At 35.6% G+C, this 16060-nt stretch overlaps 1 protein-coding gene across 1 annotated transcript in view; it reads right to left on the bottom strand.

Annotated features, from left to right (window-relative positions):
* LOC108699021 (vomeronasal type-2 receptor 26) overlaps positions 1-16060 on the bottom strand; it is a 28708-nt gene that overhangs the window by 457 nt on the left and 12191 nt on the right. The window contains exons 3-6 of the mRNA XM_041573935.1: positions 12884-13672; positions 9920-10141; positions 5838-6030; positions 2720-3582 (exon numbers count right to left, since the gene is read on the bottom strand). Of these exons, the coding sequence (XP_041429869.1) occupies positions 2720-3582; positions 5838-6030; positions 9920-10141; positions 12884-13672 (2067 nt within the window). The remainder of the gene's footprint in view (positions 1-2719; positions 3583-5837; positions 6031-9919; positions 10142-12883; positions 13673-16060) is intronic.

Raw genomic sequence — 16060 nt, 5'->3', positions numbered from 1 at the left:
TGATCACTGTTAATCTTTATTTATCAGCATTAGCACTGTTGTTCTATTTTTTTATTCTATTTTTTATATTTTGAGATTTTTTTTCAATTAACTACTACTCAGATGGTACTTGAAGTTTGGTTTATATAACTCATGTAATATTATATTACATAGTATTTCAAATGTATCACATTTACACATAAATACATGGTTCATTCATATAAATATATGGTTTATTCATTTTAATGTGGGATACAAAGCATCCAGATAATAATCTGTATGTATTATTAGTTGTGCCTGTGTTTGTAAGCTTGTAGTTTTATATGAACTATAGATGTTACTTTTTGGTTAAACAGCAACATAGTGAGTAGTAGATACCATTACCAGTGGACCAGAGGTAATGTAAAAAAACATTTCTATTAAAAAGCAGTTGTAGCATAGCGGATAGGATGTTCTCAAACAATGTATGGCATGTGTGTAGCACTATACTGAGCGACACATGCATGTAAATTGGTCTTCCAATTGACTTCAAAACATGGCACATTCACTTAAAGGAATAGTCTAGTATAAAAATAAAAACTGGGTAAATAGCTAGGCTGTGCAAAATAAAAAATGTCAGTTACTATAGTTAGTTAGCCAAAAATGTAATCTTTAAAGACTACAGTTCGTCTAACATAATAGCAGAACCAAACTGCTTTTCTGCTCTCTAACTCTGAGTTAGTCAGCTACTTTAAGGGGGGCCACATGGGACATAACTGTTCAGTGCGTTTGCAATTGATCCTTAGCATTCAGCTCAGATTCAATAGCAAACAGTTATGACCCATGTGCCCCCCCCCTCAAGTCTCTGGTTACTGCCTGGTAACCAATCAGTGGAAACCAAGAAAGCTGCAAAGCAGGAAGTAGTGTTCTGGCTATTATGTTACATATCCAGTCACTGTAGCCTTTGTACATTACATTTTTGGCTAACTAACTATATTAGAAACATTTTTTTATGTTGCACAGCCTTTCTATTTACCCAGTTTTTATTTTTATGCTGAACAATTCCTTCAACAACAAAGGCAAAGTTTACGGTAAATCAGTGTCGCAAATTTTTCACCATTTCGTAAATTTTTTTAGTAATTTCATGAATTTTCGGGCTAAGCAAAACAGAAGAGATTTGCTCATCACCTCCAAGAATGTCTTGATGTAAGGTACCCCGGGCAACCAGTGTGCCTCCCTACCTCTTGTCACACTTGCCCCTGGGTCCATCTGCATGTGCACTGGCATGCATTGTGATGTCACCAAATGTCCCACTCGCATGTACTGCACTGTGATGCTGTGACATCACTGGTTGGAGCCAAATTTAAAAATTAAAGCATTCCCAGGCCCCTGTGAGATGTGGTGAAACTTAAAATGTCCACTTGCTTTAGACTTATTTATACTAGATACTGTACAGTATATCATGACCTGAGTGAATGAAATTCTTCAAAGGCTATTGGTCCCAATGTGATTGATGATGACAAAAATATAGGGCTGGATTAGGTTTTAATTATAATTATACCTGCAGCATTCCTGTATGTGTTATAACGTCCCTTCAAACAAATAAAAATCACCCTGCAGATGCTGAAATTGCAATTTAAAGGTCAATAAATATTAACTGGTTATTAAAATTGGCATCTATTCATATTGTGCAGCATTTTATATCTTGCATATCAGTTTCTTCCCCAAATTCACACCTAAACGAGTGTTGAAGATTACATATACATAATTATTGAGTATGATATCCAAAATCACCATTGATTATAACTGCTGGTTCTAACGTAAACTGAGAGGTTTATTGCAAATTCCAGTGATAACTTGCTTAACCATCTGACGTTCAACAGAAGTTTTTACCCATACGTCCTCCAGTGCTAGTCTTGAGTGTTTCTTTAGTGCACAGCTTCCACAACTGCCTTCATAGTAGAGCTTTCTGAAGTGTGTATCCAATATTCATTGCTGGCCTGCTAAGACTATAAATACTACTTTGAACTCTCTCTTCTGGCAGTAACCTAAAAACCCTTATTCATTCCCTAATCCAAAAAGTATAAAAAAAATATATCTGATATCGGTCACGTTTAAATGTAAGGTACTTTTAAGAGATTGTAAAAGTTTCATATTAAACGCATACACAAGTCATATGGCTGTGTTATGAAATCCACCATATCTTTATTATTAAGGACATAGTGGGGCTCATTTATAAACTTCGCGCAAGGCAGATTGGTTCCTAAATTGAATATATTTGCCCTGCGCATGGTTATTTTTATAAAGCTGAATAAGTGTGGTACAAACAGAATTGCGAATTTTTTTTCACAATGTGAATGTCTATAAGAGCTTTTTAAATATGTCAAAAAACACACATTGTGAATATTTATGTGCACACTTAGCAACTGAATTACTCCACAACTTTGGTGGCGGAGAAAATATTCGCAAAACAGTTTTGCAAGTTGCGAATTTAAGTCACTGTCAATGCTATTTTTGCGCACAACAAAATCACGCAAACACCCATCTAATTTGCAAGCCATTGCGAAAATGTATTCTAATGCGAATTCGCAAAAACTGGAAAGACAGGCACAAGAGTGCAATGTTTTAGCTTTCTGGAAAAAACCTGGGCAATATAACCATTTGCGAATAAATATGCCCTGTGCGAACTTTATAAATGACCCCCACTGTATGTGGCTTCTAATTATAGTTTTGCTTTTACTAATTGACCTCTAGTGCTCACTGGGTGTTTAAAAAAGATAATATAGCACTTAGGTATGAATATAAGACAAAGAAGTCCTGCACTAGAAACAAGGATGGCAAATATCTCCACTGCTGCTAAATATTTGCCTTTGGTGCTCACATAGGCCAGGATGAAGGAGATCCACACACTGCAGAACAGTAACATGCTGAAAGTTATATATTGTGCTTCATTATATATGTCTGGTAATTTACGGGCAAGATAAGCAACAAAGAAACTAACAAAAGCCAACAAGGCAATGTAACCAACCATTATGTAAAATGCACAAGATGATCCTTCATTGCACTGCAAAATGATCTTTCCTGTTTCAGAGTGAGTGTCATAGTCAGGGAATGGAGGAGAAATTACAGTCCAAAGGACACAGATGAAAATCACAGGAAGTGTACATAGTAGAAGAATATATTTAGGGACCCTGGTACCAACATAGTTTCTGAGTCTGCTTCCAGGTCTAGTGGCATTGAAGGCAATAATAACAGTAATGGTTTTCCCCAAAATAGAAGAAATACAAATAGCAAATATGATACCAAATGAAATTTGTCTCAACAAACAGGCCCCTTTTGTTGGCCTTCCAATAAATAGTAAAGAACAAAGAAAAGATAGTATGAGGAAAAGAAGAAGAATGTAACTGAGCTCCTGATTATTGGCTTTCACAATGGGACTTTTCTTGTATTTCAGAAAGATGCAAAAAACTGCAGCTGAGCAAAAAGACAGAACCAAAACAGTGGTGGTTAGAGCCACACCAAGGGGTTGAATATAAGAAAGGAAGTCAATGGTTCTCATTATACATTTATCTCTACTCTCATTGGACCATTGGTCTTCAGAACATATCATGCAATTCTCCATATCTGAAACAAGAGAAGAAAGATCAATTGACATATTACATAGATCATCCAGTCTGAGTCTCCCCCAACTCTTTTTTTATCTATGATTTCCTGTAGGACATTGTGTGCAATTGTTAATGTCTTAAGGGAGAGAAAAAAAGATCTTAATTTAAGAAGTTATTGATATGACATGTCCAAAATATTCCTCCTGACATCAATTGATTGGCAAACTTATTTCAAGGTTATTTTCAGGAGACAGGGCAAATATAATGTTTTACTGAACTGGTTTTATACACTTAAAATGTGTGCAATCATGTTTAATGAATGGATTTTTTCGAACACTGACTAATATCCTTAGGATAGGGACATTTATAATGAATGACACACTTATTTGACATTCATTGAATGTTATTAGGAATATGTTACTGCCACTGATACCCATTAGGCACAATAAGGATCTCTGTAGCTTTATTTTGGAAACTCACTTACCCCCATAAAAAGGGATCACTTACAGAGACAGAGTTATAAAGTACAAGATCATTAAAGGAATAGTAACACCAAAAATTAAAGCATTTCAAAGGAATGACACTATTATTTTGTTGCTCTGCACAGGCAAACCTGGTTTAATTTCTTCAGAAACACAACAATAGTTTATATAAACAAGCTGCTGTGTAGCCATGGGGTCAGCCATTCAAGCACAACATATAGGGGCTGATTCACTAAGGGTCGAATATCGAGGGTTAATTAACCCTCGATATTCGACTAGGAATTAAAATCCTTCGACTTCGAATATCGAAGTCGAAGGATTTAGCGCAGATAGTTCGATCGAAGGATAATTCCTTTGATCGAACGATAAAATCCTTTGAATCAAACGATTCAAAGGATTTTAATCCAACGACCTTCCCCATAGGCTAACATTGACTTTGGTAGCTTTTAGATGGCGAACTAGGGGGTCGAAGTTTTTTTTTAAAGAGACAGTACTTCGACTATCGAATGGTCGAATAGTCGAACGATTTTTACTTCGAATCCTTCGATTCTAAGTCGTAGTCGTAGTCGAAGGTCGAAGTTGCCCATTCGATTGTCGAAGTAGCCCAAAAAAACTTCGAAATTCAAAGTTTTTTACCTTCAAATCCTTCACTCGAAGTTAGTGAATCGGCCCCATACAGTAGATAACAGTTCTGAAGAATCCCATTGTATACGACTGAGCTTGTCTATTTTCTTCTGTGTATCCTGTGCCTTTCCTTCTTTTTCCACTTTGAATAACTGCCCCATGGCTAATGAGCAGTTTATTTATATGAACTATAGTAGTGTTTCTGAAGCAAACACACCAGTAGTTCTAATGCAGGGCAACAGGACATTATATTTTCCTTACTTTAAAACACTTTCATTTGTGGGTGTTACTGTTCCTTTAGTGCTCATTCAGACAGAAATTCTTCCCCCAGTCTGACTGCATTCTAGTACATGAAGAAAGAAGAAAAAAGATTTCACTACTTGGAACATTGGGTTTGGGTGCCAAGCCCCAAATCATCAGCCAAATTGAGTGGAACACCTTAATAGCATATGGACTTGAATTCGAACAAAAGCACCAACATATAAGCCAAATGTATAAATGTTAAATAATTCTTTATTTTAAATCATGTGCAATGACAGCCTAGTGTGTTTAGTGTCCATCTGGCACTTAATAATAGGCTATCTTTGCACATGCTATTTAAGTAAAGACCTATATACGTTTGGCTGGTATGTTGGAGCTCTTGTTCAAATTCAAGTCCAAATTCTGTTACCTGGCTGTTTTCTACCCTTTACTCCAGATAAAAAAAAAATTGGTGCTAGGTGCATGCCACTAGTGATGGGCGAATTCCTCCCTTTTTCGCCAAAAAATTGTAAAATGTCCCGCAAAATTTGCTAAACACGAATTTTGACACCAGCGTCAAAATTGGCACTATCTTCTCTCTGTCATCTGATAATTTTTTGTTGGTTGCCAATACAGATCTTCTGAAAGCATGCACAGTAGAAGTCGATTCAGAACATAGATTTATCTGTGAATGCTCCTCCAAGGTTTGTGTCACTGGTCTATCATAAGAGGACCAGAAGACAGGGGAAGATGGACTCCACTGCAGGTCAGCAGACAGGGAGACTTCTGAACAGAGGAATAGATGCTGCAGGGAGGGAGCTTGGAGGGGCAGTAGAGGGGTCTAGGGTTTAGTTCTTCTTTAAGGGGGGCTTTGCTGGTCCATTTCTATTTTTAACCAATTTGCCATACAAGATTCAACATTATCTACCTGGCAATGGGGATATTTCTCCTTCCGAGCACTGAACACACTCATAGCAGCAAATTTGTTTTCCTTTCACAAAAGCTTTCCTGTAACCAGGGAGACAGCTGGCACTGCAATTTGAGACAGGGATCTGTGCATTCAAATAGGAAAGATTTAAAAGAGCACAGAGACCATAATTAAGTTCCACCCCCACGTCCAACTCTTAGTCATAGTCACACACAACAGGTCATTTAAAGGTATTGTTTACCTTTTAATAATTTTTTTTCTGTTCAGTTGCTTTCAGAAATATACTTTTTTCAAATACTTTTTATTTTCTATTGCTGACCATATTTATAATATTAACATTTAATGGACAGGTAATACCCCCCAATAAAAATGTAATTCATGAACAACCTTTAAAGGGATACTGTCATGGGAAAACATGTTTTTTTAAAAAGTCGCAAATTTTTTGGAATTTATTAAACCCAGAGGATGGGAAAAGTCCAAATCTGAAAATCCGGCATCTCAGACCTGTCGAGGTTGCATATGGGAGAAGTCCCAATGATTTTTTGATGTGCGCTGGGTTTTTTGTAATACCCGAAGTTTTTGTAGTTTTCGGGTGAAGAATCCGAATAAATCATGAAAATCAGATGACAAATCCGAAAAAATCATGAAAATCGGATGAAATTTTTTTAAAAAAAACATGAAAATAGGATTTTTTCCAGAGTGGTCAGAGTTTTTTTCAGAAAATATTAGTTAAATTTGGACTTTGATAAATAATGTTTTGTGGGTGACATATTCTTACTATGGGGTTCTGATGAATCAAAATTATGTGAATGTATTCAATACAATAAGCATCCAACTATTAAATTCACTGCTGAATATGATGTAAAAATGGTCCATTATTTGAATGTAAATGTCATCAAGGATGGCAATATCCTGAATACAGACTTATATAGTAAACCCACAGAGCGCAATAATATGTTAAATAGCGAAAGCTACCATACACCTAGCACTCTAAAGGCATACCTAAGGGACAATTGCTTAGGATACGGAGAATTGCCTCGGACGATTTGAAATACCTTAATAGTGCTAATGGGTTAATTGAGAAATTTGCAGCCAGGGGTTATGAAAGAGGTAATCTAGTTAAACTACGTGATGAATTACTGAAAATCAGAAGAGAATCTTTATTATATAAGACTACAACAAAAAAGAAAAAAGAACAGCTCCCCTTTGTATCCACTTATGGCCCCAGCAGTAAAACAATACAAAAGTTAATTTCCACCATTGGCCCATAGTACACAAAGGACCACTTTCCCCCTCTTCTCCTATAGAAGTGGTAGGAATATAGCGGATAGATTGGCAAAGTCGGACCTAATACATATATAGTAGTGATGTGCGAATTTGGGGCGCGAAACAAAATTTTTTTATTTTTTGGATGCCGGCGCACATTCGTCGGCGAAAAAGCGCCTGCTTGAAAAAAATGACGGCATCCATTTTTTTTGATGCTGGCGAATCTTTGCTGGGGAATTTTCACATCCGTTTTGCGAATTTAATCGCAGGCGGCGAATCGCGGGAATTTAATGATGCACAAAGTTATAAATGCTTTTTGTAAATCTGATGAAATTCCTTATCATTTCAGCATATATGGACTTATGAACAAATTGCGTGGACATTTTACTCAGCAGGTAGGAGACTACCAATTGTTGTGACATATGATGTATAAACATTCTGAATGTCATTACTGGAGCAGGCCAGTAGGTGGCAGTGTTCTGTAAGAAATTTTGTAACAATGTATACCAATGTGTCTAGCCACATGGGGGAATGGACACATTTGTTTGTATTTTGTTGGCTTTAAAAGGTGACTTTTTGTTTTTGCATTTAGTTTTTAAATCTGACATGGGGCTGGACATATTGTCAGTCATGTGAGTCATGTGCTCTGATAAAATTCAGTCACTCTTCACTGCTGCACTGCAAATTTAAATATCACCCCCTCCCTGCCCTCAAGCCCCCTTCAGCATTTTATCAGCAGAACAATGGGAAGGTAGCAAGATAACTGCTCCCTGGTATATAGAAGAACAGAATTCAATAGTAAAAATCCAGGTCCCACTGCGACTCCTTCAATTACATTGAGTAGGAGAAACTATAGCCTGTCAGAAAACAGTTCAATAGCGAAGCACTGGCTCTTTCTGAAAGCACATGACTAGGCAAAATGGCCTGAGATGGCTGCCTACACACCAATATTACAACTAAAAAAATACACTTGTTGGGTTAGGAATGACATTTTACATGGTAGAGTGAAATATTTGCAGTGTAAACTGTGCAATTTAGAAATAAAGATGATGACAGAATCCCTTTAAATATCTTTTTATATATCTGCCACTCCAGTTAAGAAGTTAATAGTCAGGCTGTAGAACCCACTTAATCACTTAGGATTTCTTCTCCTCTTCCTACTCACTCAGCCTCTTCCCTTGGGAATTTACTTTGGCTATTAGTCACTGAGCATGCTCAGTTCTTCTAAACTCAGCTTACTAAACACATCCTTAAAGGGTCAGTAACATCAAAAAATGTAATTGTTTTAAAGTAATAAATATATAATGCAGTGTTGCCCTGCACTAGTAAAACTGCTGTGTTTGTTTCAGAAACACTACTATTGTTTATATAAATAAGCTGCTGTGTAGCCATGGGGGAAGCTATTCAAAGGAGAAAAGGATCAATTACACAGCAGATAGCAAATAAGCTCTGTAGAACAGTTATATGTTATCCACTATTCATCCTGTGCCATATAGCCTTTTTTTCAGTTTCCACCATTGCTACCCAGCAGCTTGTTTAAGAACTATAGTCGTGTTTCTGCAGCAAACAGATCAGTTTTACCAGTACAGGGCAACACTACATGATATGTTCATTACTTTAAAACACTCATTTTTTGGTGTTACTGTTCCTTTAAGTCTAGCAGCCAATGTAGAGATGACATTGCTGGTTCCCACAGAAGCCCTGCTCTAGCTGTCTCCTCCACTCCTGAGCTCAGCTTAAATGGAATGTCAACCCCCAACATTCTTTTGCCTAATAAAAGAAAACATGAATGACTGAATGAATATTTGCAATATACATTTATTATCAAATCCGCTCGGGTTTTGTACGCTTATTTATTATCACATTTTCCCGAAAATTTGCTTTGCGGGAAAAAACAAGACTTTCACACATAATATTCATAATTTTCACACCGAAAACTTCGGGGTATTGCCCGAAACCCAGCGCACATCAAAAAATCATTGGAACTTCTCCCATTGACTTATATGCAACCTCGACAGGTCTGAGATGCCAGATTTTCAGATTCAGACTTTTCCATCCTCGGGGTTTGATAAATTCCAAAAAATTTGTTATTTTTTTAAAAGTCAGATTTTATGGGAAAAAAAATCACGAATTTTTCGTGATTTTTGCATTCGGAGTTTAGTAAATAACCCCCTTTGTCTTTTTAAAGCTCGGGGGGGGGGGTCGCTAACTCTATAAACTCTATGAACTCTATAAATTGATGCCTTAGTTGAACAACACCTTTAAGAGCAACAGTAATAATTGTTCAATTGCTTATTCAGTGCAACATTTTGGTTACTGCATCTTGACCTTTCAAACGGACCTGTGTAGCCCGAGAAGGATATCTGTTCTCTAAACTCCCATGGCAGAACTATTCACTTTTTTGTACTTTCCCTTTCAGAACACACGGGCAATTGTCAAGACATGAATTGGTGTGCACCTCCCAATAGCTATATATATATATTCAATGTTGGCACATGTATACTTATGGAGTGCACCCATGCTCTGTTTGTTCTATTACACTAGTGCCAGCATTCAGTGACATATATATATATATATATATATATATATATATATATATATATATATATATATATATATATATATATAAAAAAAAATCTGCCTCTGACAAAGTGGAACTAATGAATCTAATGTGATAACTATTGACTGTGCTAAAATGCAAAAATATAACAGTGCGCAATTTGTAAAACTGTAATCAATGAACACACATTTTTTTAGAAAAATCGATATAAATGCCTTGCAAGGGCTTTCTCATCCCTTATAAATGCATGCCGTACCCCATTAAAATTAGGTGCCCAAAGGATGGTCTCTTTGTCAATGGTAAGTCCTGGAGACTGAGATGAATTGAAGGTCCCGACATGTCTTGTAGTCACTGTTCCATTACAGAAAACATTCACGTTTATTATATCAAAATGCACCAGACCTTCTCCTTTGTCATTAAAGAAAATGTCATCCCCAGACTCTGTTCTGAAATGGATTTTCTTGAGGTGGTTGTTTAACTGCAATAAAAATATTTTTCAAATCTATTCAAAGAACAAGGATATTTGTTCAACAAAGCCCAACAAAGGGGTTATTATAGAAATTTTCAGAAGAAGGTGTATTTCATTGTCACATGCTTAAGGGTCCATTCTAATCATTGGGGCCCTATGGTTCTTTGTAGCATTTTGACAGTTTGTCAAGTTCACCAGTTGAACTTCTTGGGCACTTGAACCCAATGTATCATGAAACTTCAGATCTGCTGATAAACTGTATCTAACCATCTTCTTAAGAGGTGAAAATACTTCTGAATGTGGGTGAAATGTACAAGTCAGCAGCATCTGCTTGACAAAAAAAAGATATAGGTACTCTTTACCTGAAACTGTGGGGAGTATTGTTTATTCCCTTTACAATGTTTTGTGGGGACAGTAGTATTGTACTATCCCATACGTGTATAGACTTATTCCCCTGCTGGAACTTCATATCTTTCTAACTGTTGACAGCACATTCCCTGGTGAAGATGGCACAGTACATGTGTACTGTAGCATCCTATAGACAGCTACATATTTTTCTGGGCATTCTCCTTGAGGTTATATAGCTTGAAGGACCAACTTGAGATTCATATGTCTTATCATAGTTATTCTGCCTGTTGCCTACCTAGCAAGTTGCATAATTTGTAGCCTAATTAAATATTTCATTCAAGTGATGAGGTCATTTATTAGAATGCATTATGAGATAAAGCAAAATGGCAGCATTTAGATGGCAATATTTTGTTTTTCATGGTTTTAACACTTAGGGGCAAATTTACTAAGCTCTAGTGAAGGATTAGAATGAGAAAAACTTTGAATTTCAAAGTATTTTTTTTTTGGCTACTTCGACCATCGAATTGGCTACTTCGACCTTCGACTTCGAATCGAACACTAAAAATCGTTCGACCATTCGATAGTCGAAGTACTGTCTCTTTAAAAAAAACTTCCACTACCTACTTCGCCAACTAAAACCTACCGAGCACCAATGTTAGCCTATGGGGACCTTCCACAATGTTTCTAAGTAATTTCTGATCAAAGGAAAATCATTCGATCTATGGATTAAAATCCTTCAAATCGTTCGGTTTGAAGGATTTAATCATTCGATCGAACAATTTTGCCTTCGATCGTTCGATCAAAGTAAATGCGGTAAATCCTCCGACTTCGATATTCGAAGTCGAAGGATTTTACTTAGATGGTCGAATATCGAGGGTTAATTAACCCTCGATTTTCGACCCTTAGTAAATGTGCCCCATAATTACAAAAATTGTGGATTACAGTATTTACAGAAATACACACTAAAAACTGTGATTCATATTAATGAGCATTTATAAATTGGGTAAATTGGAACGGGGTTCTGTTCTGTATTATTTTCCCCTTTTGCTCTATGTTTGGTTGTATTTGGAATTCAAATTCAGTTCAGTTTTGGCTTGCATTGGGATGTTGGGAGGTGCTAATGTAACTCCATAGTATTTACCTAAATTACCTATAATAATCGATAAGATATGCTTATAGTAATATATTATATTAACTGACTTCAGCCTGTATGATTTCTGCATTGTGTATTTAAAGAAAATGCTTTCCAATACAGTATACTAAAGAACGATTAAAGACATATTTTGCATTCTCAGCCAGGCTTTCTTTTTTCTTAATCCCCAAGATAAAAAGTGTATTGATTTTTACAGCCAAAACTGCTACTACTTAAATTAAACCTTTATAATAAAAGACCATTACGCAAGAGTGAGAATATTGCTCTAAGGGGGTTTTTTTATCAAAAATTGGAGGCTACGTTTTTGCTCAATAAAACACACAGCAAAAAATGCTAATGTGAATACTTTCACATACACATTAAGGGGCAGATTTACTAAGCTTGAGTGAATTTTCAAAGTTAAAAAAGTTCAAATTTCGAAGTAATTTTTTGGGTACTTTGACCATCGAATAGGATACTACGACTTTGAATTTACTTCGAGTCGAAGTAAAAATCGTTCGAATACTCGACCATTGGATAATCGAAGTATTGTCTCTTTAAAAAAAACTTCAACTTCATACATGTTTTTTTTGATTGAATAGAAATCCTTCGATCAATCGCTAAAAATCGTTTGAATCATTCTTTTATTCTTTCGCAGGATTGCCAAATTTGTTGAACAAACTTCGAATTCGAAGTTTTTTAATTCGATGGTCGAATTTCGAAGTTTTTTATACTTCGAAATTCGATCCTTAGTAAATCTGCCCCTAATAGTTGTGATTTTTAAAAAAATAAAACATGAAAGTCTTCAGGAAAAATTTGAGAAGTTAAAGCTGGTGAGCATTTATAGAAGTGAATGGGAATAGTCTCAAACAATTTTATTTACTTTACAATTTCATTAAAACATTTGAGATTTTTAGCCTCAATGAAAGTACCTGTACATTGAATAATGTCATTCAAAATGGTGTGCAACTTTATATCTGGGGAATCTGAAAAATTATTTAGTGCGTCAAAAGAGAAAGTAAAGCTTTCTAAAATAACTTTGCTTTACAACTTCATGTGTTGGTTTTAGGGGTTCAAATAAATACACAGCAATTTATAAGCAACTTCATACCTGTACTAGCCTGATGTTTTATAAGAACTCAAATTACAAAGGGACCCTGTTTTGAATATTTTTACCCATATCTATATGCTTCTAAATGCTTTTTATTTTAATTATTTTTACATCCTTGAAATAAATGTCAATGAATATATATTTATAAGAAATATTATACCTGTGTTTGCATATGGTAGTTTGCAGTTTTATCAGAATGCAAGATATTTCCACCACTGGTTTTATCAGTATACATAGCATGAAGTGCATGGGCCACAGCATATACAGCAATGTACATATAGTATGTTGATCTAAAATAGCCTTCATAAAATCCATATTGCTCTAGTGTATCATTAGCATTGCATACACGATAGGATTCGAATGATGGCTTAAGAGCTGGCTCATAGCAACCAAACACCTTTAACCATACTGCAGTAGTAAATGGATCTTTAGGAAATCTTGAAGGATTCGTCTTGTAAAGAAAATCTCTCAGACCTGGTATGTTTCCTTGATGAAAGGGTACAACAAAGGATCCATTATGCTCATAATTAAATAGTTTCTCTGACGTTGTTGACAAAGGAGAGAGCATCAGCCACACCACATTCGTTGAGTTTTTAAAAAATAAAACAAACATCAGAAACACAACTGTTCTGCTATAAACTATGACAACACTGGCATTTGACTGCCTTAAGGTTTCCAAAGCAAAACCATAACTTTTAGGGTCAGTTTCACCAATCCGAACAAAAAACTCAACACAGATTCCATTATTAATGATCTCATTTTTCATGTCTTCACTGGCTTTCTGGTGACTCTCATCATCAGAGAATATCATCCCAACCCAGTTCCAATTAAAAGCCTTGATGAGCTGGATGATTACTTTGTACTGGGCAGTTTCACTTGTCACTGTTCGATAGAATAATGGAAAGCGGATTCTGTCACTGAATGCAGGATCCAAAGCTCCGTAACTTACCTGGGTAAAAATATGTATTTGTAATTTATAGGCAATTTAAATGTTTTTATATGGTGACATACTGTATAGATTAAACAGAATTGGTTTACAACATTCTAAAGAAAATATCTAACTAAATGAATTGAGATGGAAAAAAACCCACTGTAGAACTTTCACTTTCAGGTAGGATAAAGTTTCATTATTTATTGCAATTCAATATTACAAAACGCATTATGGGGCAGATTTACGTAGGGTCCAATATCGAGGGTTAATTAACCATAGGCTAACATTGACTTCGGTAGCTTTTAGATGGTGAACTAGGGGGTTGAAGTTTTTTCTTAAAGGGATACTGTCATGGGAAAAAATTTTTTTTTCAAAAAGAACCAGTTAATAGGGCTGCTCCAGCAGAATTCTGCACTGAAATCCATTTCTCAAAAGAGCAAACAGATTTTTTTATATTCAATTTTGAAATCTGACATGGGGCTAGACATTTTGTCAATTTCTCAGCTGCCCCAAGTCATGTGACTTGTGCCTGCACTTTAGGAGAGAAATGCTTTCTGGCAGGCTGCTGTTTTTCCTTCTCAATGTAACTGAATCTGTCTCAGTGGGACATGGGTTTTTACTATTGACTGTTGTTCTTAGATCTACCAGGCAGCTGTTATCTTGTGTTAGGGAGCTGCTATCTGGTTACCTTCCCATTGTTCTTTTGTTTGGCTGCTGGGGGGAAAAGGGAGGGGGTGATATCACTCCAACTTGCAGTACAGCAGTAAAGAGTGATTGAAGTTTATCAGAGCACAAGTCACATGACTTGGGGCAGCTGGGAAATTGACAATATGTCTAGCCCCATGTCAGATTTCAAAATTGAATATAACAAAATCTGTTTGCTCTTTTGAGAAATGGATTTCAGTGCAGAATTCTGCTGGAGCAGCACTATTAACTGATTCATTTTGGAAAAAAAATTTTTTCCCATGACAGTATCCCTTTAAAGAGACAGTACTTCGACTATCGAATGGTTGAATAGTCGAACGATTTTTTGTTCGAATCGTTCGATTCGAAGTCAAAGGTCGAAGTCGAAGTAGCCCATTCGATGGTCGAAGTAGCCAAAAAAAACATTCGAAATTCGAAGTTTTTTTCCTCTATTCCTTCACTCCAGCTAAGTAAATGGGTGCCTATATTTACTGCAACATAATTCAGATGTTTAAGTCCTTGTTGATATGCCAATTAAATTCAATTGAGATATCAATATTTTGGAAGTGGTGAGACAACATCAACTAAATAATCAATAGGGTTAGATCTAAGTTGATACTCAGATACAGTATGTTGTTTAATATTCATGCAATCTTTAACATATTTTATTGCTTTCGAAGTTTTGCACACATTTCGTAACTGTCCGATTTAATAAATCATGAATACACTATTTTGCAGTGCTGTATCAGCTAAATCTCTTGTTAACCTACATATTTAAATTCAAGATAATGGAAGAACTTCTCTGCTATCTAATATAAGTAATGTAGCTGTTAGATGGAATAACATCAGTGCTAACTAGTATATAAAATATAAAAGTTTCACTACTCATCTGCGCAGCTTCTTCATTTCAACTGAAATGAACTGACTGGTAGGGGAGATTCTAACAGCTACATTACTAGGTTGGGGGGGGTTGCAACAAATGCATTTAAGTCAAAGAGCATTTCTTCTTGCCTTTTTTTCTTCTTGCAAAAAAATTTTTTTTTCCTTTGGTGAAACAAAATGTATGGCAGATTCACAAGCATTTTTGCAACTGCCTAAAACAATTTCACAACAAATCTGTAGCAGGTGAAAATATTGTTAGTTAATACATAATCCAATGAGTTTTGTTGATTCCACTGTACATTAGAATCTTAATTCTTCTTTAAACTAAACTAGGCTTGGGCAAATGACCCGCTTCATTTCGCCAAAAATTTGCCTCCACGTCAAATTTTTCCTATCTCTAATCTAAACTCCTACATTCTCTTCTATCCACTAAAATGTATTTTTATTTGTATATTCTGTTTTTTACTACATTCCACTTTTATACCATATCTAAAAGCCATCTCAAGCAAGTAGCCTCAGTATTTACTCTCAGGGTTAGTATATTAACAACAAACAATAATTATTTATTTTAATTTTAATGAACTAAAATATCATATTCTCCGTGTTCCTTATTTTTACTAACTGATACAATTCCTGTTATGTTAATTCAGTTTTGCAAAATGATATTTTAGTCATTCCATTCCAGTGAGAATGCTAATCTGTTGCACCTTACTAAGGTACAGAACTTTATTCTTGCTAATACATGTCAAGCATTGGAAACAGCAGCAGCTATGTACTTGTTTGGAACATTACCAAAGCAATTTGAAATTAAGAACAACCTCATTACAGTATATTGTCAAT

Source organism: Xenopus laevis, chromosome 8L (genome assembly GCF_017654675.1).
Source record: "Xenopus laevis strain J_2021 chromosome 8L, Xenopus_laevis_v10.1, whole genome shotgun sequence".
In the NCBI taxonomy this organism is placed as follows: domain Eukaryota; kingdom Metazoa; phylum Chordata; class Amphibia; order Anura; family Pipidae; genus Xenopus; species Xenopus laevis.
Note: the sequence above shows the minus strand (reverse complement) of the source record. Positions and strands in the feature narration are given on the sequence as shown.